This window comes from Eschrichtius robustus, chromosome 15 (genome assembly GCF_028021215.1).
Source record: "Eschrichtius robustus isolate mEscRob2 chromosome 15, mEscRob2.pri, whole genome shotgun sequence".
NCBI classification, from domain to species: Eukaryota; Metazoa; Chordata; class Mammalia; order Artiodactyla; family Eschrichtiidae; genus Eschrichtius; species Eschrichtius robustus.
In genome coordinates, this window is record NC_090838.1 from 6,586,395 (window position 1) to 6,609,324 (window position 22,930).

The 22,930-nt window shown below is 54.2% G+C and overlaps 1 protein-coding gene across 5 annotated transcripts in view; it reads left to right on the forward strand.

The window, feature by feature from the left end:
• The window catches only part of ASAP2 (ArfGAP with SH3 domain, ankyrin repeat and PH domain 2), a 159,708-nt gene extending 136,817 nt beyond the window's left edge, over positions 1-22,891 (forward strand). Inside the window, exons 17-28 of one of the 5 annotated variants that reach the window (XM_068565077.1) lie at positions 3,023-3,212; positions 4,822-4,907; positions 6,803-6,918; positions 7,931-7,998; positions 9,175-9,288; positions 11,499-11,751; positions 14,176-14,310; positions 15,815-15,983; positions 17,560-17,609; positions 18,084-18,175; positions 18,622-18,744; positions 20,440-22,891. In XM_068565077.1, coding sequence (XP_068421178.1) covers positions 3,023-3,212; positions 4,822-4,907; positions 6,803-6,918; positions 7,931-7,998; positions 9,175-9,288; positions 11,499-11,751; positions 14,176-14,310; positions 15,815-15,983; positions 17,560-17,609; positions 18,084-18,175; positions 18,622-18,744; positions 20,440-20,514 — 1,471 coding nt within the window. In that variant the 3' untranslated portion in view covers positions 20,515-22,891. The remainder of the gene's footprint in view (positions 1-3,022; positions 3,213-4,821; positions 4,908-6,802; positions 6,919-7,930; positions 7,999-9,174; positions 9,289-11,498; positions 11,752-14,175; positions 14,311-15,814; positions 15,984-17,559; positions 17,610-18,083; positions 18,176-18,621; positions 18,745-20,439) is intronic. The other 4 variants (XM_068565078.1, XM_068565079.1, XM_068565080.1 and 1 more) reach the window with 4 other exon arrangements.
• The last annotated feature ends 39 nt before the right edge of the window (positions 22,892-22,930 follow it).

Here is a 22,930-nt window from a genome sequence, read left to right on the forward strand (position 1 = left end):
GTTCATCCCACTTTACATTGTACTGAGGTATTTACACATATTTTTCTAATAAATTGCATCTTACTCGTTTTTGTATTTCCCACCACAATATGTTGCTTGTGGTGGGAAATACATATATAATGAATCAACGAGTCAGAGGTGAAGTCCTAGCTCTGTGGCTACTTAAATAAGCTAATATTTTACCTCCAGATTAAAGTAAATCTGGCTTTATCTCAGAGCAACACACCATCTGCAGATAAATTTGTTGAAAGGGAAGCCAAAGACCGTCTCGTGGCCTGTGAATCCTCAGATGGATTTGGGGGGTGTTGAGAGATATACGTAGGCGGGCAGGGGGGAGCAGCCAGGTTTGCGTCTGCTTCCAGAGGCCAGAACTGTTTCTCTCCTGTGATTTAGGGCCCTCGTGCACGCCCTGTCCTTCGGGAGTATAAGAAGCCCCTCTCTCTGAACACGAATGCCAAATGCGTTCTTATATTAAGTTCATTGCCTTTTCTCCAAAAGCCTTAGCCTTTCCCAAAAAAAGAGGGGGTGGGGGAATCGCTCCGGCAGAGTGAACTCCCTCCACGAAACCATGGGGCGTGGTGTCACCCAGAACAGACCTGTACCTGAGCTTGTGGAGGGACGACCTTCAGGGGACGGGACCCAGAGCCCTGGACAAGTGGATAATACATTTAAAAAGTAGAGCGTCCAGTTTATCTCTAGCCCCTTTCTGACTGTCCCACAGTGATTACTGGAGCCGCCTAAACCATGACACACGTCCAGCCCCGCTGCCCATCAGAAGGGACCCATAAAGTTTCATCAGACAGGTTGTCAGTTGTCAGCCCCAGACGGGAACCAAGCAGCAGCCTGAGCGTCACACCGGCTCGGAGCCCCTGGAAGGAGAGCGCAGCCCAGCAAAGCAGGGCAGCCCCCAGAGCTGTCCGGCTGCTGGAGGGGGCGGGCTCACATTCACAGCACTGTCGTGAGGGTCAGATGCACAGCACATCTCGGTGCGACCTGGAAGCCCGCAGCAGCTGTCCACGTGTGGGGTGACGCGTGAAGTCCACCAGCACGGCTCACGCGAGGCTGCGTTTATAAACACCCAGGCGGTGGGTTTACCGGGTGAGGCAGTCGGAGTGGTGTTTGCCGCCCTGGGAGCCTGGAGTTGACCTGCCCGCTCCCGAAGCCTGGTGGGTTGACGTGGGGGGCTGGGCCCCTGACGGTAGTAGAAGCAGGTGTGGTGGGTGCAGCCCTGGTGGCAGGGTGGGAGTGAGCGGTGCCCCAGCCGAGAAGAGCTGGTGGGTCCCACCCGCCCGGGCCACCACCAGCCCCTCTTCATTCTGTGCTGCCACAGTAGTTACCTCCGAAACCCTGGGCTAAAGGCCTCAGTGTGCCATCTCATCTAATCCTGCAAAGCCCTGCAAGCAGCTGTGCTCATGATACGGAGGTTGAGTAGCCAGCCCAAAGTCACCTGGGGGGGGTGCGGGGGGTGGTGCGGGGGAGCCGGGCTGAGATCCAGCCCTGTGACCGAGAGCCAGGCCCGAGTGACTGTGCGCTCTCAGAGCTGACCACCAGCCTCGGGGGTTGGGGGGGGGGGGGGACCCAGGCCCTTTCTTCTAGTTCAGCCTCCCCTGCCTGGCCTTGTGAAATTCTAGTGTACCTCGCACTTTCCAGAAAGGGGACAAAAGAAGCAGGAGGCTCAGTCCTGTCATGTCATTCTTCCTATATCCCTGGTAGCTCTATTGGCTAAAGTTAGGTTTTTGTATTTGGAATTTGGTTTTCCCTGACATTCTTTTTTTTTTAAGAGCTTTGTTGAAATGTAACTCACATACCATACAATTCACCCATTTAATGTACAATTTACTGGCTTTCAGTATATTCACAGCTGTGCATCCATCACCACAAGCAATTTTCGAACATTTTTATCACCCCAGAACGAACCCCCATACCTGTTAGCCATCCCCGACTCTGTCCTCTCACTCCTCCCAGCCCTGGGCAACTGCTTACCTGTCTACAGATTTGCCTGTTCTGGGCATTTCAGTAAATGGGATCACACAATGTGTGGTCTTTAGTGTTTGGCTTCTTTCATGTAACTTAACGTTTTCAGGCTTCATCCACATCATGGGCTGTGTCAGTGCTTCCTTCCTTTTGTGGCTGAATCGTATTCCATTGTATGGACACCACATTGTGTTTACCTGTTCATCAGCTGATGGACACTGGGTCGTTTCTTGGAACTTCTGACTTGATTGTCACTTGAAGTAATTAGTGTTTACTGTCCCTCAAAAATCGTGTCTACATTTTTTATTGTTGCTGCTGCTGTTTGTTAAAGTCCTTGGAGCAAAATGCTGAGTCCTCTGGACCAGGAGCTGCTGTTTTCCTTGCTCTCTGTCTTTCAAGTTCATCGGTACTTTCCGAGGCCCTAAGGACCTGCCGTGAGCGCAGCAAATGTGTCAGCTCATGCACTTCTCACAGGCCGTGTGCATTTGACAGATAGGAAGACTTGAGGCCACATACTTGCCCAGGGTCGCACGTCAGTCTGTGGTGGGGCAGGATTTGAGCCCGGGCTTCTTTGGCTTCCCTGGAGTTGCTGCCACTCCGAGCTCCTTTGAGAGGCGGGGTCTGCACACACAAGGCCACGTGAAGGCCAGGAAATAGACCACGAAGATGGACAGTTCGTTTGGTTCATCAGGTGTGGGGTGAGCCTGTCTGCCAGGCACGGTGCCTGCAAACAGGAAGACAGGCTTCCCATGAGGGCTGCCAGCCCCGCGACCCGGCCGCTTAGCCCTTAGACCCGGGCCTTGATGCCACTTGTCTTGGCAGCTGGAGGGTTTCCGGCCTCTTGAAAGCGCCTGGAGGCTGAGTGAACGCAGGTGCCGAGGGAGAGCCACACGGCGCCCGCTTCCTGCTTCGTGTCTTTCTGCCGGAGCTGCTTATTACGGGGAGGGGGGGATGGGATTGTTTTTTAAGTAGTTATAGATGAATGGATGTTGGATCTGTTTGAATAGAGGCCCTTAATCATTTACGAGGCAATTATGTTTGATTTCAGGAATGCAAGAAAGGACTACATTACTGCCAAGTACATTGAGAGGAAGTACGCAAGGAAAAGACACGCGGATAATGCGGCAAAACTTCACAGCCTTTGTGAGGCCGTCAAAACAAGAGACATTTTTGGCTTACTCCAAGCATACGCTGATGGTGTGGATCTTACAGAAAAAATCCCACTGGCCAATGGACATGTAAGAAAAGACCTGTAAAAACAGAAAAGAAAGGGTGAGAGGGCGGGGAGTGGCAAGGCAGTGTCATCAGAAATGCTGACGAAGTCGTGTGACTCTGAAAGAAGAGGCAGTGGGTCCTGGGGGAGGAAATCAGTGGTTGATTCTTAAACCAAAACTGTAATGGCAGCTCTGGAAAGAAGGTCCATCCCTGGGGGAAGGAGCACCTTCTCAGAGGCCTACGCGCCTCCTTCTGTCTTCCGAGAGCCGCACTAGCGCCTCAGCCAAGCCTCGGCTGCAGCTCCCGAGGCCACACCGGGAAGGAGAGCTTGGACCAGGCCTGGTGCGCCGCTGTCCAGCCTGCTCCCCTTGCCCTCCTCCCTGGGGGAACTGGGCCAAGAGGGTGGGGTCTCACCGTCGGGATCCGTCTGCAGGAAGCCACCAGTGTTAGGGCCAGTGTGTCCTAATTCTCTTCCACAGGTGTGCTCTTGGACGCACACTCACGGCCACCTGGGCCCTCCTTACCCTCGTGGACGCACACAGCCCCCTGGGCCCTCCTTACCCTCGTGGACACACACTCACAGCCCCCTGGGCCCTCCTTACCCTCGTGGACACACACAGCCCCCTGGGCCCTCCTTACCCTCGTGGACACACACTCACAGCCCCCTGGGCCCTCCTTACCCTCGTGGACGCACACTCACAGCCCCCTGGGCCCTCCTTACCCTCGTGGACGCACACACACAGCCCCCTGGGCCCTCCTTACCCTCGTGGACGCACACTCACAGCCCCCTGGGCCCTCCATACCCTCAGAATAAAGGCGCACGGGACTGGGCCACCCTTAGCAGCTGAGCACGTTGTACGGAGCTGTAATGTTCAGTGTTCGAGAGTAAGATGGGGAACTGCAGCCTGGGTGCCTAGGGCTGCGTGTGCTCAGCTCAGAGCTGTGCTGCAGCTGAGGAGGAGGGGGTGGCCGGGCCGGCTGAGCTGGCGGTGCCGGGGGGTATGTTGGCTCCCTCTGCCCCACCTTCCCCACTACCTGGATCTTCCCTTGGCCTCCAGCTCCCTCCCACCCACCTACCTGAAACAGCCTTCATTCACGATTCTTCTCTCCCACTGGCCAGAACTTACTTCAGAAGAGGCAGGGGTAGTCATGTGCCATTTAGTAGGAACTGAAGGCGGTCCGGGTATTAGCACTGATGGCGTTATCTGTAAGTATAGAATGAAAAAATTTAACCCGGCATTTAAGATATACATTTATATTTACCGAGGGAGCAGGTATAAGAGCCCGGGGAACCCTCCTGGAGTCTGAACGGAGACCCCCCTCTTACAGGCAACACCTCATGTTGAGATGCAGGGATGAGGGCAGAAAGATCGAGAGGACTTTGCCGTGAAACCCCTGAATTCCTCATTATTTCCTGTGGAGTAAGGAGGAATAGGACCAGTCTCTAAATTGCAGGTTCCCAGGGGCAGAGTTTGCCATGGAGATTAAAGGGGCCCTTGGTATCTTAGAGGTAACGTTTTTCAAAGGAAAGATTTAGAGGATTTTGGAAGAGAAATACACAATTTTTCTCATGTGGGACACAGAATTGAATGCTCCCCTTGGAATTCTGGAATGTTTCTGCTTGGTCTTCAGGAGCCGGATGAAACTGCCCTCCACCTTGCCGTCAGATCCGTGGACCGGACTTCTCTTCACATTGTAGACTTTTTAGTTCAGAACAGGTAGGTGTTCTAAAATCAGGGAAGGTGTTTGATTTCGTTCCTTGGTGTTTGAGAATGGAGCCAGGGGTTGCCCCATTGCTTCAGTTGTGTGGCCAAGATGCTGGAATTTCCCCGGGTCTGAATAGGAACCATGGGCCAGGGGCAGTGCTGCCAGGTGTGGGGTGTTCCGACGCAATCCTAATAAAGCCCCCTCCTGGGGTCTGCGAGGTCCCGCCTCTAGTGTCTGGGACTCAGGGAGACGCCCCGTCGATAGGCATGCTGAATTCCGAGCTCCGGGAAAGCAGCCTCTGTCTGTGGCCCCCACGACCACCCCTTTGCTTGTCCCGTGAGGTGCGGGTCCCACGAGGTCCAGGCGGGGCACCCTGAGCAGGGGGAGAGGGAAGCAGGGAGCAGAGATCCTCCTCCAGCCGCTGGCCGAGCTGAGGTTGTAAACCGCAACGCGGGGTTGTGGGCGTTTTGCGTGGTTGGAAAAGGTGTTATTTTTAATTAGAAGTTGACTTTAGAGAGGACATGCACGGACGGTTTCCCTGGCCCCAGTAGTCCCATTTGGTACGTTCTGCCTCGCTTGGTGCGGGGCCTGCCTGGCAGCCGAAGGCCAGTGGTGAAGCCCCATCAAGGAGCATCCTGACTGCCTGATCCTGGCTTGGGTGGGTGGGTGCTGGAGGGGGCGGTGCTGGTTAAAAGCCACAGGAATTGGCTTCAGATGGAATAGGAGATTCCGAAGTGCAGAAGCCAGGAGAGATTTTGCATTTTGTGTCTTCTGCCATTCCTGGCTGTCTTCAGAAGAAGAAATGGCCAGAGGTAGAGGAGCTTGGGAGGCAGCTCCTTCCCCAGGAGCCGGGAGTTCTCTGGATGCCTGGGGGAAGCTGCTCGGACCGCCCTGTCCTCTGATGGAGCCTGAATGCTGTCCCAGTGCCAGCAGCGTGGCAGGGGCCAGCTCCGTGAGCAGCTGAGCGGTGCCTTCCCCCTCAGTGCACATTCTCAGGGGCAGGAGAAGGGGAATCCTGGCTTCTTTTCTTCCAGAATGGGAGGAGGACAGCAGGAGTAGAGGGGAGATCAGAAGCGCGGCTCCTTTTTTACACTGAAAACGTAGCTGCTTTAAAAAAGAAATGGAGGGCGGGAGGGAGGAGTAAGTGTAGCTGGTTTCCCCCTGATGGGAGCTGCGGGCATCACCTCCTGGTGGTCACGCTTCTGTTCCCACATGTCTGTCTGGGGCAGAGCCCGCTGTCCAGCTCCGAACAGGCCCAGGGCCACCTCCACCAGTGGGCTGAGTGGCTTGTCCTGGGATCTCCTGGTTTTGTTTTGTGTTGGAAGAATCTCTGTGGTCTCCTCGCGGTTCCCCCGTAGCCTGTTTCCAGGGCAGCTCAGAGGAGCCTGGGGACTCCGAACTTTGGAAGAGCGGCTTTTCCCCTTCCTGGCAAGAGTGTTGTTAGTAAGATGAGAAAAGCCCACCCCGTCCTTCTGTGTGGGACAGACTGGGCAAGTCACGCAGGCTTCCTAAGGCCCAGACGGGCACTGCCAGTGAAGCGGGAGGGATGCCAGGTTCACCTGCCCGTGCCCCCGCTCAGGTGCGCAAAGGTGCCTTGCTCCCTGTCTGGTGGCTCTGCCGTTGTTGTTTATTCCCCGATGGCCTTAAGCCAAGGCCTCCTCCTGCCCACAGGCAGGGCTGGTGCTGTGGGCCCCCCACCCTGGAGGAGGATTGAGAGAAACCCTGCCCTCCGTGAACCTGAGTTCTGGCTGCCTCTCCCGGGGAAGGAAAGCAGCCATGCCCATCGTTCGCATGTTGTCTATGGCCGCTTTCAAGCCCCCCTGGCAGAGCTGAAGTCCCTGCCGGGCAGCCCCAGTCCTCTGGCCTGTGACTCACTGTTCCCTTTCTCTGTTCCCGTCCCTGCCAGTGGGAACCTGGACAAACAGACGGGCAAGGGCAGCACGGCCCTGCACTACTGCTGCCTGACCGACAGCGCCGAGTGCCTCAAGCTGCTGCTGCGGGGCAAGGCCTCCATCGGCATCGGTGAGCCTCCCCCCACCGCCCCATGCAGTTCCTGGCGTGGGGCTCTGGGCAGAGCTGGGGAGTCGGTCCCGCCCTGCAAGGCTGCTGTGGCCGCGTGCTCATCAGCAGTTTCCCTCTGCTGTCTTGTAGGCTTGCCGCCAAGTGCAGGCATTTTCTGAGAGGCAGAGGATGGCCCTGCAGCTGTCGCTGGTACCCAGGTGACCTGACCAGGTTTGGGCGTCTCGCCCTCCTGTTCATGACCCCCACCTGGGATCATGCCGAGCCCCTCACTGGCTCTGGGGGGGCATGTTTACTGGTGAGCGTCACTGTTCACTGCCCCTCCGTTCACTGGCACCAGGCCTCCTCCACGAGGGATCCGCGTCTGCTTGGCCTTCACCCCTCCCTCCCCTGTGGGACCCTGACCTGTAGCCGGCCAGGCACAGTCTAGGCCGAGGGTGTCCGGCTGTGACGGTGTGCTGAGGTGGAGCTTTTGAAGAACTGTTAAACAGAGAGCCAAGAGCAGGAAGAAGGCACGTGCCTGCTTGCGAGCCAAGTTGGCTTTTTTTCTTTTTTAATTAATCATCAAATCTCATTGACTGAGGCTCATTTAGAAGAAAATACACAATTCCAAATCTTCAGACTGCTTGAAAGGAGGTGTTAAAGTCTTCTACAGTCAGATGCCTGGAACTAGATTAGCAGTGCTTTTGGTTGGAGAATTACCATGAACTGCTTTATTCAACGACTTAAACCTTGGATATTTATTTACATTAGTTGGCTACTTCAGTGGTTTTATCTTCATTAGATTAGCTCAAACCTCGTCGTATAAAACCCTACCGACTGCACACTGCTGCAGTTCTATACGATTTCAGGACAGTTCAGCACCGACTGGGGCAAACTAGCTGGATTTCATTAGTCGTGCTCGGTTCCGTTTGGTGCTGCTTCACTGGGTCTCTTTTTAATTGCCTCTCCGTGTCATACCTCTGCTTGCTTTTGCCGTAACACGTCTGTTCGTCCCCCCCACCCCCGCCTTTAGCTAACGAGTCAGGAGAGACGCCGCTGGACATCGCCAAGCGCCTCAGGCACGAGCACTGTGAGGAGCTGGTGAGTGCCCCGCCCCCCGGCCTGGACAAGGCGCGGTTGGGGGCGCTGCTCCCTGGGGAGGGCTCTCGCGGCGCCTGCGGGAGGGTCCTGAGCAGATCCCAGTGGCCTAGGGGGGACGGCTCGGAGAAAGTGTCCTGGGGCCCCTTAGAGAGGAGGTGACCATCCCCCTCATGGTGACACTCGGAACACGAGCCAGTCTGTGCTGGTGGGACATGTTGACGGCGGCCCTGGCTTTGTCTGGGGTGAGTGGCACCGAGGCCCCTCTAAGTCAGACAGGCCGGGTTTACGGGGGGCTCCATCGCTGCGACTTGGGAAGGTCGTGCCAGCTCTCTCCGCTGTTGCCTTGTGTGTGAAGGGGGGGTCAGGCATACCAGTTCGCAGGTTTTTTTGGGGAATCGTTGTTGAACTCTGCAGAGCAGTGGGCACAGAGTAAGTGCTCAGTCCATGGCGCATTAACAGTTGGTGCTGCAGAGCTGCAGGGCTGCTAACAGGTGTTATCCTCAGCACTTCATGTCCAGTAACTCGTTTAATCTTGATAATTACCGTAAAGCATTAATTAATAGGTACCTACTGTTACCCCATTTTACAGATGAGGAGACAGGTATGGAAGGGTTAAGTAACTCGCCCAAGACCACATGGCTACTGTCTGGCTTTGGAGAAAAGTCAGACCGTAATGTGCTAAGGCACCCATTTATCTAATGGATTAACTTCTCCCCTGTGCACCTAGAATGGAACCAGCTATCTACCTTCCTGGAGAGAATTGAGAAGCTGGTCATTCACGTCATTTTCCGCAGGGCTTCATTCTCTCGTGCTGGTCAGGAAAAGCGGGGTTAACAGTTAGTGGACACGTTTCTTCTCCTCAGACTGAGATGCTCCCATGTGCAGTTGTGGGTACCTGCAGGCTGACGGTCACCCTTTAGATCTCAAACACCCCTTGGCTGCGTGCTGCAACTTTGCAGCTTACAAAGCACTAAATGGGAGTTGTCGGGTTTGAGCTTCAAGGTTATCTGGGATTAGGGAGTGGGGGCTTGACCTGAGACGCAGCGAATTGGATAAGCCAGCCTCACACTGGGGCGCAGGCTGCCTGCCCGCTACCTCTTGGCCATCTTGGTGGACACCCGCTTTACAAGCCCGAGTATACGAGCAGCGTCACCGACAGTGCTTTGTTGTTCTCAGCTGACCCAGGCCTTATCTGGGAGGTTTAATTCTCACGTTCATGTCGAGTATGAATGGCGACTGCTCCATGAAGACCTGGATGAGAGCGATGACGACGTGGATGAGAAGCTGCAGGTCTGTGCCAGCCTGTGAAACGCTAAGTGCTATGAACAGCGTCCTTCAGAGCGGTGTGGGTCCTGGCCTGTAATTAGGGTAGAGAGCTGTTTGTAGAAAAGGAAATACAGTTTACTTTTTGCTTTCAGTGATCTCAGTAGGTTGGTGGTTTTACCCTTCCCATAACTGCCTCCTGTCTCCCAGCTCCTACAGACGTGACTGTAAACGAACGATAATTATGTAATCAGAGGCAGCTTCTCACCTTCTGATATGAAGGAAAGATACGGAGAGCCTTGGATTCTGGGGGATTTTAGAGGGAGCTCTCTCACTGTGGATAATGTGATAAAGAGCCAGGTTCCCTCAGGAGCAGTGATCGTATTCACCTAGTTGATCTTTAAAACCTTCACTGAAATCACTGACCCTTAGAGATCATTGGGTCCAACTCATTCCTTTGTTAGATGGGGTCATTCAGGCCTCAGGAGAGGGGATGTCTTGGCCACAGTGAAGCCAGTATTTGGAGACCAACCTGGGGCTCTTGCCTCCTGGTCCAGCCTCTCCTCATGATGCTCTGTCTTGAGCACTTGAGGGCGCCCCTGGAAGGTTGCCACCTTCACACGAGGCTCAGAGTCAGACCCAGGAAGACTGACTCCAAAGCCCATATGCCTAGCTGCTGTGAAATTAGTGGGAAAGCGGGGTAATGTTTTAATTTTTACTGTAGGATTTTAACGTCCTGATGTGTATTGATGTCTGATTATTTATATATGGTATTTCCGAAACCTATTGGACTATCCCGGTTTATGGAGCAGTTAATATCCGTACTTATGGTTTCTTGGAATAAGAAATTTCTGAGTTAGCTGTAAAACAGTATCGAAGTGAGGGGAGCTGGCTATTTCACACTTAGATTTGCCTTTAAAAGGGGAGAAGGTTTGAAATACCTGCCCTGGAGCGAGTGCCTCTTGGTCAGGCACATGTCACATTCCCGGGGTCGTGCAGGCAGTGACTCGGCAGGTGCCGTGGACCCAGTGAGAGCCCGGCAGCGGCGCTGACACTCGTCCCCACCCCTTCAGCAGAGAGCGGCGGGTGTGGAGGTTCACCCAGCCATGGGCTTTGTTGGAATTTAAACTGTGCATGAAGAGCCACTGGCCATTGAGCTCCTCGTACTGGAGCTGGGCGTGAGCCGTTGGTTGGCCAGAGCCTTGACCGGGTGGGTGGCCCCGTGAAGGGAGGAGGGGGTGACTGCCGATACTGATACCTGCTAAGCTCCGGGCACTGTGCTGGCAGTTAAAGTTAGACCCACTAGGGAATTCCCTGGCGGTCCAGTGGTTAGGACTCCGCACTCACTGCCAAGGGCCCAGGTTCAATCCGTGGTCGGGGAACTGAGATCCCGCATGCCACGTGGCGAGACCAAAAAATAAAAATAAAAAAATAAAGTTAGACCCACTTATCAGATGAGAAGTAGGATCAGGAAGGTTAATTTGCTCAAGATCACAGCTATTATAACAAAGCTGACTTTGAAATATGAGTTCCATCTAATTTACTCACGTCCGTGGTTCCATGCACATGACTTTCAGGTGGAGCAGGGGTCAGCAGGCTCGTAAAGGGCCAGATAATAGATGTTTTAGGCTTTGTTGCAACTCCTCAGCTCTGCCAGGGTGGCTTGACAGCAGCCATAGACAATATGCAAATGACGGGCATGACTGCTTTCTAATAAAACTTTATAAAAACAGGTGGTGGCCCCATGGGCCGTGATTTGCTGACCCCTGAGTTAGAGGACTCTTAAGAGTTCCAGTTCCTACGGGAAGAAGATGTTGATCTCCCCCGAATTAGCCGTGTAGCTGTTGGGGATCAGCTGTGGCTCTGCGTGCCTAGGGCAGCTGCACCGTTCTGCCGTCAGAGAAGGATGTTTATGGAGGGGACATGCAGTGAAATACAGAGCTAGGCTGAGATAACTCTGGATGGTAAAGATGAAATAGCTTATATTTTAAATTCTTCCCAGAATGAAGAATTAATTGTAAGTTTTTGTAAATCATGGCTTTTTTTCATGGGTGTGTTTCCGTTAAGGGACCTGACGAGAGTGAGTTTTAGGTTTTGCGGCTGTCATGTAACAGTTAAAGTGCACCGTGCCCAGGTATTAGACTGGTGTACCTGCGGCTGTACCCAGTACGTCAGTTGCTGCGACCAGGAGGTCAGCGCGTGTGTATCTCACACACCTCTGCCCACTACCCCCGCAGCCCAGCCCCAGTCGGCGAGAAGACCGGCCCGTCAGCTTCTACCAGCTGGGCTCCGGCCAGCTGCAGCCCAACGCCGCGTCTCTGGCCAGAGACGCCGCCAGCCTGGCCAAGGACAAGCAGAGGGGCTTCGTGCCCAGCATCTTGCAGAACGAGACATACGGGGCCATCCTGAGCGGCAGCCCACCGCCCACCCAGCCTGCGGCCCCCAGCACCGCCAGTGCTCCCCCACTGCCCCCGCGGAACGTTGCCAAAGGTACTGAGCTGTTGGTAGCCCCTGGACACACGAGCGGTGTCGTTGGGATTTTGCTTTGGGGAAGCTGTAGTTGCTTTGCCCCCCGGCTAGCTAACGTGTGGGCCAGCTTCAGGACATGTTTTTTCATTTGGGGTCCTTTGTTTTGTACTTATGTTGTTTGCTTCCTAAAAGAACTCCGTCATTCTCGGGATGGTGGTAGAGTGTCTTGACTTCATTCTCGTTCTGGGCAGGGGTGTGGCACATGTGACTCGAGGGATGCAGGGGCGCCACCAGGGTAGGCCTGAGGTGGAGGGGTCAGCACCTGCTGCTGGTCCCTGGATGTTTCCCTGCAGACCTTCTTCCCAGTCCTTTTCTCTTTGCGGTCCGCCCCTCACTACCCCTCCCTTTGCCTTCATCCTTTCCCTTTTTATCTTTCTCCTACCTGTACTCGGCCAGCTTGTGGCATCCGATTATTTCCTATCTCTGTGATCCCCATGAAATGAAGGATAAAGAGATGCTAATTTGCGAAACGGTGCTCAGCCTAACTGTAAAAATACGAAACAGTCCCCGATGGTCCTACCAGCGCCTTAAGTGCCAAAGCTTCCTGTGCTAACCTGTCGCTCTGTCACAGCACAGTGAATTTGACTCAACAGATGCTGTTTTTTGTTTTTATAAAAATGGAAACTTAAGCCCCCTCAAGTTTAGTAATTTTCCCAGCACTGAAGGCCCGCTGGCCATGATGCTCCCTGAAGGCAGGTCCCGCAAGTAGCCAGGCCAGATCTGGGCTGGGGCCTCCAGAGGGCTTCCCAGGGGACGGGAGGCAGGAGCCTCCATGGGGCGTGACGTCTGGGCCCACGGCTGCTGGAGGCCAATGGTGGTCCCAAAAGTAAGTCCCAAATTGCACTTGCGCGGGAGCTGCTCTCCGGCAGGGGCGTGTAGGCGCGTGACGGTGGTGCTGCGAGCCCTGGGAGGGAGGAGTGCCCACGTCTGCCGTCCTGTGGGGTCTGTGCTCACGGTGTGGGGTGGCTGTGCCCACCGCCGCCCCCCCCGCTGCCCTGAGTGTATTGCAGACCCTCCCCCACGGCTCTGCCCCCAGCGCTCAGGGAGGCAGAGAAGGCTGATGAGCCTCTTGTCTGGGTCACCGAGCCACACGCCTTAGTAGCAGACCCACGCTGCACGGGCAGACCCCTGAAACCCGCCCGCTCACCTCCCTCAGAGCCCGTTCCTCCAGGGCACCCAGGCCTGACCGGGAGGTCCCTCAACTAGGAAGGAGGTCACGTCCCCCAGCTGCGAGGGGCCCGGGCGGGCGGGGGCCACTGCGGTGGCTGGGGCCTTGTGGGTGCGTCTCGTTGCCTCCCCCCCAGATCCCGGTGCCTGTGTTCATCTCCACCCCATTAGTGACTTTTACTGACTGTGTGTGCCATGTTAGGAAAGATTTTATTTTGCTCTGTTGGGTCATATAAGAAGAATAGAAAGCTGTTCACCTCTATTTCTTGCTTTCTTAAAATCTTAGGATGAGAAAGTTTGGGGGTTTTTTCCCCCATTTCTTTCTGCCACTCCCACCGTTAGCTCCGTCTCTTCCTATGGTGACGGAGATCGCCCTTCATCCCTGCCAGCTCCCCAAAAGGTATCTTTGTTCTCCGTCTGTTCCACCCTCGATCCACGAGGAGTCACCACCCAACAAGTAGGACGGGGCTGATGTCTCGGGCCCGGCATCGAGGAGGACGTTGTCCACGGCAGACGTGCGAAGGCGCCCGCTGGCCCCGGCTGGGCCCTGTGCGGTGCGGCCTGCTTTCATCTCCAGGCCCAGCCTCAGGCACGGCCGTGCCTGTGCCGGCGAGCAGGTGCAGCTCCGTGAGGAGGAGCTCTGTGGGCGGAGGAAGGGTGCGACCAGGGCGGTGCCATCTCCCTGGTGTGTCACCTGAGCCGACTTCCGGCCAGAAATAAGTTTGCCCTTCACCAGATGTCTTTGATTTGCACCCTGCTCTCCACGTGCTCTGTCTGAGGACGGGTGCCCCCTGTGCGAGGCGGTGACCCCACAGGGAGGACCGAGATGGGTAGAGACAAGCAGACGTCCTGTCCCCGAGCGCAGTGCTCAGGAGGGTCGCTGTGGTCACCATTTCCCTCTTCAAACAGTGTTTAAATATGAGGAATAAAGTAGGTAAGATTGAGAAGACCAACCGGGAATTCTCCCCGGATCATCGTTGGTTCGGTGTGTGTTGGTATCTGTCTTCCAGATACCAGAAACAAGAATTTTTTTTAAATCAACATCCTGTTGTGGCCTTAATGCTCTTCTAGAAGGGTCATGTGTACCATTTTATAGGGGAGAGGATCAATAATGCAGTGTTCTGTTTCTGTTTTTGTTCTGTGCTCGTGTGTGTGCGTGCGTGCGTGTGCATGCCTGCGTGTGCACGTGCGTGTGTGTGCATGTGCGTGTGTGTGCAGTTCAGCCAGCCTCCTCCGCTAACGCCCTGTGGAAGACAAACTCTGTAAGTGTGGACAGTGTAAGCCGGCAGCGATCTTCGTCAGATCCGCCAGCTGTCCATCCACCGCTGCCCCCTCTCCGCGTGACATCTACCAGTACGTTTTTTTCCTTTTTCCTTTCTCGCTGTTGGGCTTTGTGCAGCTGGATGGCTGGGGGGTCTCTCGGCAGCCGCCCGCTGCCGGCCGCCCGGCGCTGCCTGGGGGCCTGTGGCTCTTCCGTGGCCCCAGCCCTGCGGCCGCTGCCCCCCAGCGGCAGACTCCTGTCTGTCTCACACCGCACGGGGCCCTTCACTCTCCTGCTCTGTCTCCCGAGCACTTCAGCAGCATTTCTGTCTCTCACACATTGGCCTCGGGGCTGCCTTTGGCCGTTGGGTGGTTCTCGATGCTGGGGTGTGTTCCTGTGGATTATAATCTGGTCTGTGCTCTGCCCTTCAGTGTCACATGTCCGTGGGAGTCTCAGCACCCGGGGTGGGGGGGGGGGGTGGGGTGGGGCGAGGCCTGGACGCTGTAGGAGGGTGGGGCTCCGGCATCGCAGGGTCGCGGCGTGCTTTGAGGGCGCTGAGGGTTTCCCTGGTCCCCCGGTTTCCTTACCCGGAGTTAAGGGGGGAGAAGCCCAGCCCTGGCTGCAGTCGGTGTCATACGCGCGCTGGAGGCGGAGCGGGCACGGGGTCTTCCGGACGCTGGGGCGGGGGGCACCCAGCTCCGGCACGCCCAAGTCAGATGGCACGGGGCCGGGTCCTGGGGGGCACCCAGCGGGTCTCAGAAGCCCACTTTCACACTCGCAGTCTGGCGTCCCCGGGGCTGTAGATCTGCATGCTAGAGTCTGCCTTTTGACTTTCCCTTTAAAGCAGAAAAAGGAGAGAAGAATGACAAAAGGAAAGAAGGATTAAACCGATCCCTCCCTGGTCAGCCGGCTCCCTCCCGGCGCCGCTGTCCTGGGAGAGGGGAGCTGCCGGCTCCTTGGGTGTCAGCGTCCAGGCCCGGGGCAGGTCGCCGGCTCCGCAGCGACCGCGGGACGCGAACGCTGGACGTTGGGGTGGGAGCTGCTGTTGGTCGGGGAAACGGGGGGGAGGCGTGGGCTCAAGGCCCGGCTCCCTGCCTCACCGGCCGTGCGCTTGGGGAAAGCAGCGGCCTCCTCACCTGTGAAACGTAGAGAGTGATACAACTCGTCCCGCTGCCCTCGGACCGGGAGCCTTTCCAGCTAGTTCTTCGCAGCCTTCCCTCAGACTGACCGGCCGCGGCCAGCGGCATGGGGGGCGCCCCGGGGCAGGACCGGCGCCAGACGCAGGCCGGGCCTCCTGCTGCCGCTTCTCCAGGTCCCCGTGGAGGGCGGAAACCCACAGGGGGCTGGCTTCCCACGGGGGCTTCTAGCTGAGAAAATACTCCCAGGCTCATCGAGGCAGTTTAGTCCCAACTTGAGGCTCGGAAAGACTCCCCGCCAGCACGGTTTTCTGAAAATCGTCCATGAAAGTAGGTTTTTTCCTTATGAGGTAGGGGAAGGAAAAAGGAAGCCCTTATCTCAAGAGCCTCGGGTGAGAAGGCTGGGAGGGGGCGCCTGAAGTGTGACCCTCCGCGTTTCTCTCCTTTCGCCTCTCTGCAGACCCCCTGGCTCCCACGCCGCCCCCTCCGGTAGCAAAAACGCCCAGCGTGCTGGAGGCCTTGAGCCAGCAGAGCAAGCCGGCGCAGCCCGGGCTCCCGCCCGGCAAAGCCCCGCCGCCGCTGCCGCCGCAGCTGCCCAGCCGCCTGCCCCAGAAGAGGCCTGCTGCCGGGTAACCGCCGCTCTTCCGCGTCCCCCTCGGGCCGGGCCAGGTCGGCCATCCTTGCTTCCCAGGGGCACCAGCCCCGTAACTTCACCTGCTGAGATTTCTCTGAACGTTTGAAACCTTCCACGTTTCCACTACTGTGACCCCTAAGGTCAAGTGTCACATAACTAAGTGGTTATGCTTCAGGTGTCTAAAAAATAATCAAGAATGTTTCAACTGCAAAAATTTCATACCAATGTACATTTTATATGCACATGATGAATTTAGATTTCTGTTCAGTACAGACACCAGGATTTGGGGAGTTAAAGTCCTCAAGACACGAGGCCTCTAGGTCTTATTTGTCGGTCACTCACAGGGTTATCTCGACTACATGGACCCTCTGTAGTGCGGGGCATGTATTTCCTACAAACAAGGACATTCTCCTACATAAACACAATACAACCAGCAAAATCAGGAAATTAACGTGGATGCTACCTTCCAAAACTCAGACTCCAAGTTTTGCCATGTGTCTAAATGCCGTCCTTTACTACAGAGGGATCCAGTTCGTGGCTCTCAGTCTGGATCTTTATGGTGGAAAAATGGTTCCTTTTCAGTGGGAATGATATTTAGAAGCCAAGATCTGAATGCTTAGTGTCTTCGTTGCTGTTGGAGTGTCACTGCACCCAGGCAGGCCCTCTGAGTGGTCAGAACTAGGGACACACACACACGTGTGTGTGTGGAGAGCCGTTCGTCCCTTGCTTGTCCCCGTCCGCCTCTTCTGCCCTCCATCCCCTCCCATCACATGTCAAGCCCCAGTTGTGGGCCTGGCTCTGCGCAGAGAACTGGAATAGGGCTCCTCTCTCGGCTCATCAGACATTCTTGTCACTTGTCCTTACTTGGAGAGTTGACAGAACTGGTGTCACACCTTTTGCAGGTGGAAATGCCGGCTCACAGAAACGCGTTTATCCAGGCCCACCCGGCAAGCCTGAGTTAACAGACCGCTGTCTGCCAGCCCTGGGAGCCGGCTCCCTTACCTGCGTGTCCCTTCCTGTGGTGCTGGGACGTGCCGGGCCCAGGGTTCATGGGGCAGGGGCTGCTGAGCCATGTCAGTCACGGCGGTTATAGGCAGCAGGGATCACAGAGTACAGAGGCATGGATAACGCGGGCTAGTGGTGCTTGGGCAGGTCCTGGCAGAGCCACCAGGGCCCTGGGGTTGATACTGCCCCACCCTGACATAGGAAGAGACCCAGGCCGCGCGGGGAGGGGATGGGGCGCATCACGGCTAGAGCTGGTTAGTGGTGCCCAGTTTCCAGCCCAGACCCGGGGCACTGGCAGCGGGCTCACACGGGACAGGAGAGCTTCAGGAGGAGCCTGGTTTGGGAATCGGGAACCTTCGATCTAGCACTGCCCTCTGGACCTCTCTCATTCTTACTTTTTCCGGAAAAAAAAAAAAAAAAAAAGAGGTAGTTGGATGGCAGTTGATAAAATCAGCTCAACCATTTTCAGCTTGAACACAGGTCCTTTAGAAAAGGGAGTGAGGCGGAGCGGTAGCATGCCTTGCAGGCCTTGGGCACCAGTGAATCTATTTTCCCCTTCTCTGTAGGCCTGACAAGTCAAGCCCACTGATCAACAAAGGCCAGCCAAGAGGACCTGGTAATTATTCCATGTGAAACTGGGTTACTTTCTGCTGGGTCTGGGGGGCAAAGTGGAGGGTGTTTCCAGCTGTGGTGAACCCCTGGGTCAGGCCCGCTGTCCTGCCCTGGCAGCCACCCTGCCCTCGCAGAACCTCCGGCGCCCCTGCTCCTGGGGCTGCTCTGTCCCACGCCCCGCACTCCTGTCCCCCTCTGCCGATGGGGACGGGGGTGGGGGGAGCCCTGGCCGGGTCTGGGAGTCAGTGGAGGAGGTTGTGGCGTCTGCCTCACTCTGTGACACCTGCAGGCCGGCACACTCTAGGGAGGTTGCGTGGAAGTCACAGGGTTCGTTGGCCTTTAGGGGACTTTCCCTCAACAGTTAGGAAATCTCAGGCAAGGTGCCTTGTGGCTATGACAGACGGCATTTATGTCATTTCTATCTCGTGGTGTTGACTGAGGGGGCGTATTGTGAAGTCCATTCATTTTGGCCCTAAAGCAGTGGATCTCTCTGGGACAGAAGCTGTGGGTCCTCTGTCCAACGCCGTGGTCACGCAGCCCCCGGCGCCCATGCCCAGGAAGTCACAGGCGGTAAGCGGACGAGCCCCTTCCTTTCTGCCTCTTTGCCCTGGCCAGGAGCGGGTGGGTTATCGACCAAGGGCTCAGAGGAAACTCTCCCTCTTCCGCTGGTTGGGGTGGGGGAGGCTTCTTCCTGGGTACCTGGTCCTTCGGATCGGAGCAGGATGCAACCCAGAGCCCACAGCCAGTGGGCTGGGCCCTTCGCGGCTCCAGGACAGGCCCCCATGTGCCCACCTGGCACCGGGCCGCCTCGCTCCCTGCTCTCTTCCCTCGGCTGGCCTCCTCCTGGAAGCCCCCCTGCCCCGAGCCACACTGAGCCGCCCCATCTTGACACCCATGGGCTCCCAGGCCTGCGGGCGGCCCTCGGGACCAGTTGGAAGCAAAGTGGCCCAGTTCTCTGCCCTGGAGCAGACGCTTCCCCGCACACTGAGCTCCGAGCCCTCTTCTCCTCGACGCAGACCAAGCTGAAGCCCAAGCGGGTCAAAGCCCTGTACAACTGCGTGGCCGACAATCCCGACGAGCTGACGTTCTCCGAGGGGGACGTGATCATCGTGGACGGGGAGGAGGACCAGGAGTGGTGGGTGAGTCGGGGCCTGGCAGGTCTGTTCCCGGGGGAGGCCCGCTGTGCCCCCGACGAGCCTCCGCTGCCCTTTCCGTGGACCCACTTCTGAGTGGGGTCCTCCCTCGTCAGGGCGGACAGGCCACGTGGGCTGCAGTTCGCAGAGCGCCCCTGAGGGTTTGAGGTGAGGCCTTGGCTTTCTCGGTGGTGCCTCCTGCCCGGCGTTGCAGGTTTGGTGGAGTGGGGCGCCGAGGGAGAGCTGACCCGGAGGGCAGAGTCGCTGGGTGTCGGGCTGGTCCTGAAACCAGCTGTGGCATCCGGGTGGGAGCTGGAATGGGATGAGCGTGGCGCTTCCCCTGATGACCCTGAGTGTCCAGCCCCGGCCAAGGTCAGGCTGGGTGACCTTGGGCAAGGTGGTGGTGTTGCTAAGCCGCAGCCGCCTCGTCTGAGAAGGGGCGGTGACATGGCACTGCTGCAGCGACGGCACGGCGGCCCCCGGGGAGAGGTGGCTGTCGTAAACTGGACAGTCGCGTAAACAGCTCCCGCACGCCTGGCAGCGTCTGCCGCCTGGGGGCCGCTAACGGCCCAGCTCTGGGGCTTGAGCCCGGATGTCAGATGGGTCGCGGTTGCCATCAGGGCGTAGCCAGGACTCACGGAGACAGCTCCGCTCTGTCAAGGGCGAGGGGTGTCGGTCAGAGTCCCTGGCCAGGCGCCCTCCTGGGCGAGCTGTGTGCTCTCTCTCCAGGGCCTGTGAGAACCAGCTCGGGGCCTGGCACCGCCTCTGGCATGGCTGGCTCGGGGGTCTTCTTGTGGCCTCTCCCCTCGAGGGGTTCAAGTGCCTGTGGGTCCAGGGCTCCCTCCTCCATCAGCCTTGCTCCACGCAGTGCAGTCGATGCCACGGGTGGCAGAGGGGACGGCAGCTCCCGGTGCTCCTCGATGCCCATCCAGGGCTCTGCCCGCCCGCCGCCCGCCTGGCCCTGAGACCTGAGGCAGGTCTGGCCTTCACACTTGTGTACAACCCACCACGAGGATGGGGCTCCAGCCTGACACCAGGCTTAGGCATCTGGAAAACACCTGTTCATTTCAAAAACTGTGGCAAAATCAGAAAGCTATAAAGAAAGTAGATGCTGCCTGTAATCTCAGGGTATCCCCCCTCACACACACAAATAATTTAAATTTTGGTGATTTTGTTTTAGATGTTTATTTAACTACTTAATTTACATCGTTGAGATCAGACTTGAGGTATAATTTTTGTAATTTTCCCAGAGCAAAAGTAAATGGACTTACTGGAGTCTTAAATGCTTTGACTGCATTTAAATAGGGCCGACTCACATTTGCCACTTTCTGTGACTTGGCAGCGCACAGACTTCTGACATTCAGTTTCTTCATCCGTTTAAAAAAACAAACAAACAAAAAGGGAGGTCGGGGTGGTGGTCTGATCCTGTGCTGCCTGCCCCCCGAGACCACCAGGACCGCGGTGGGGCGTGTGTGCAGACACCGACTCCCCGCGGGTAGGAGTCCCTGCGGGTAGTAGGCCGGCACTATTTGAGACGGGAGCGAAAGGAAAAACAGTTTAGATGTTGTACCCAAGTAATTCTTTCCCAGAAGAGATTCTTCCAAACAAATCTTTTTTTTTTTTCCTCCAAATGCTGTAATGCCCTTCAAAGTTTCCAACATTTGGAATTTATGTAACAACATAACCTCTTATTCATTTCAGATCGGCCACATCGATGGAGATCCCAGTCGCAAAGGAGCATTTCCTGTGTCATTTGTGCACTTTATTGCTGACTAAATTGCTACTGAACAAAAACACTTCTTTTTCTAAAAGTTATCTCGTCTCATTATTGGTACCAAAACTCTTGCCAGATAACCTGTTTCATGAATTGTATTGTACGGTAGCCCACTTTCTCTAAGGCCACTGTTCTGCTTTGAAAACTCAAAGGCAATTTATATATATCAATAAATTGTTTTTATAATTTGTGTTTTTCATGAAACATTGCTATACTTTTATTAGGAAAAACTGAATTTCCTAAAAGGTGAACTGAAAAGTTATTTTAACTAAATAATGAAGATTCTGAATCTACAGCATTAGTTGAACCTAAAAATGTTTTTTGAGTGTGGGAAAGAAATTCATCCTGCTTTTCTTGGCCCACTTCTGGGGTTCGTGACCTTTAGCACAATTATTCTTTTTAGGAAGCCAGGAAATTGTTGCTTTCAAAGTCCATAGCCAGCCGGCACTTTCTACATAGAATGCTTCAGTTCACCTTTAAAGACTTTTTTTTCTTTAAAGATTTCCTTTGAAATCCACCCAATGTTTATTGGAAATGTATACATAAGCATTGTACTTTCCAGCCCTGGTGTGTGAGGTTGCAACTATCAGTGTATCCTGCATGTGTGTGTAACCTGTCGTGAACAAGCCTACTTGACCCGACTACAGATGGTTTATTATGGCATATGTCACAGCAGTTAATTCAGTTCCAGATTATATTAACTGCATTTCCTGAATCTGGTTAAAAACTAAGGGTGATGGACTGCGAAACAGTTCTTTAGTTTCTATGCTTTAGGTGTCTGGGATTTGCCTTCCTGAGCCTCCCTCGTCACACAGCTAGAGTACCGTGGCGCAGACCGACCACCCCCACCCGCCCCCCATATTACCACAGACTTGCTGTTTCCTATCGAGTGTACCACTGCCTTCCCTTTCTAGCCCAAGAGAATGTTCACTCAGTTTAGTGTCTTGTATTTATATAATATACCAACAGGAATGGTAGCTACACTGTCTTGAAATTTAATCTGCCCATTTGTTTGTAATCAAGAGCATATCAGAGATCTGTAGGTCCCAGGTAATAAAATACTCTCAAACATCCCGGTTTTACTATTGAAGTCCATCATATCATTCTTAAGCTACTGGGGGTGGGGGGATTAGGTTGTATATGATAAAATCAAAATTTATTAGTTTAATGAACTTGACTATCATACCTCTATTTAGTAATTGTGTAAGATTCATGGTGGGTATGTTGGAAATTTTGGCACTCTTTGAGAATAAGTAGGCATATGATGACCACTTAGATTTTTACCAAAAGCGAAGGAGTAAATTTAAGAGGAGGCTTGGAAAGCAAGGAGACGATGCTGTCAGTGCGTTTGTTATGATGGTACATTTGATTGAAGCAGCCTGTCTTTATTATGCAAGACTTTTGTAAGTATAGAGCTTTTTTTTTCTTTTTTAATTGCATTGTATTTTTTCATTGTTATTATAAAGGGAGACAGAATAAACTGGAATGTTTTATGATGTTGTAAGGCAATTTGCCTTTCAAAGTTCTGGGTAAAAATGTGTTAGATCTGTAATTAAAGTCTTTTTTAAAAGCACTACATCTGTTTTCACTAATTGTTAATTTCTGTTTTTGAACCCTTCATTTAGTTAATTCACTCATAGATTTAAGAAAGTAAACAGATGTTTTGCACAGTGCACTTCATATGTGTATTTTAATACAATGCTCCCACATCTGTATCTTATAATCAGCCTTTTGGCTACTTGGCGCCAGCTGTATGAGGAATTAAAGTTGATTCGTATCAACATTTGAACACCAGTCCCAAACTAATATATCAGGTTCACTGGTACATAAATATCTAGGAAATATTTTTCCAATCTACAATTTGGTGGTGCTATTGTGCAGTAATTCATATTACTCTTGCCAGAGGAGAAATTACATTAACTTCCCTACTAATATCCTTTCCTAGTTATTTGCTCTTTGCAAATCAAAAAAAAAAAAAAAAGCAACTGAGAGAAAGGAAAACATTGTAGATACCTATTTATATTTAAAGTTTACATGTCATGAACTTAGCTGCAGGATTCTGGCATTTGGCATGCCATTCTCCATCAGATCTGACTTCTAGGGATGGCGACTCAGAAATCTGTCCACAGACTAATGGTTACTGTGTGATCTGTGAAGGGGTGGGTGGGTACCACTGTCTACAGCGTGGATACTGTCTGAGATGTATGATATTCAGTTCATTCACTTGATTACTTCGGTCTAGTTGCAGCGCAACTGTATATATTGTATAACCTAAATCAGTTCTTATTTTCATTGTCCTAATTAGAGCATGTTTAATAAGTTTACTCTTCTTGTTAACTAGTCCTTTGACTGGAAAAAAATAAAATACTTTTAAATGGACATGGTGTTTTTCATGTTTTTAATCTTTAGTAAAGCACT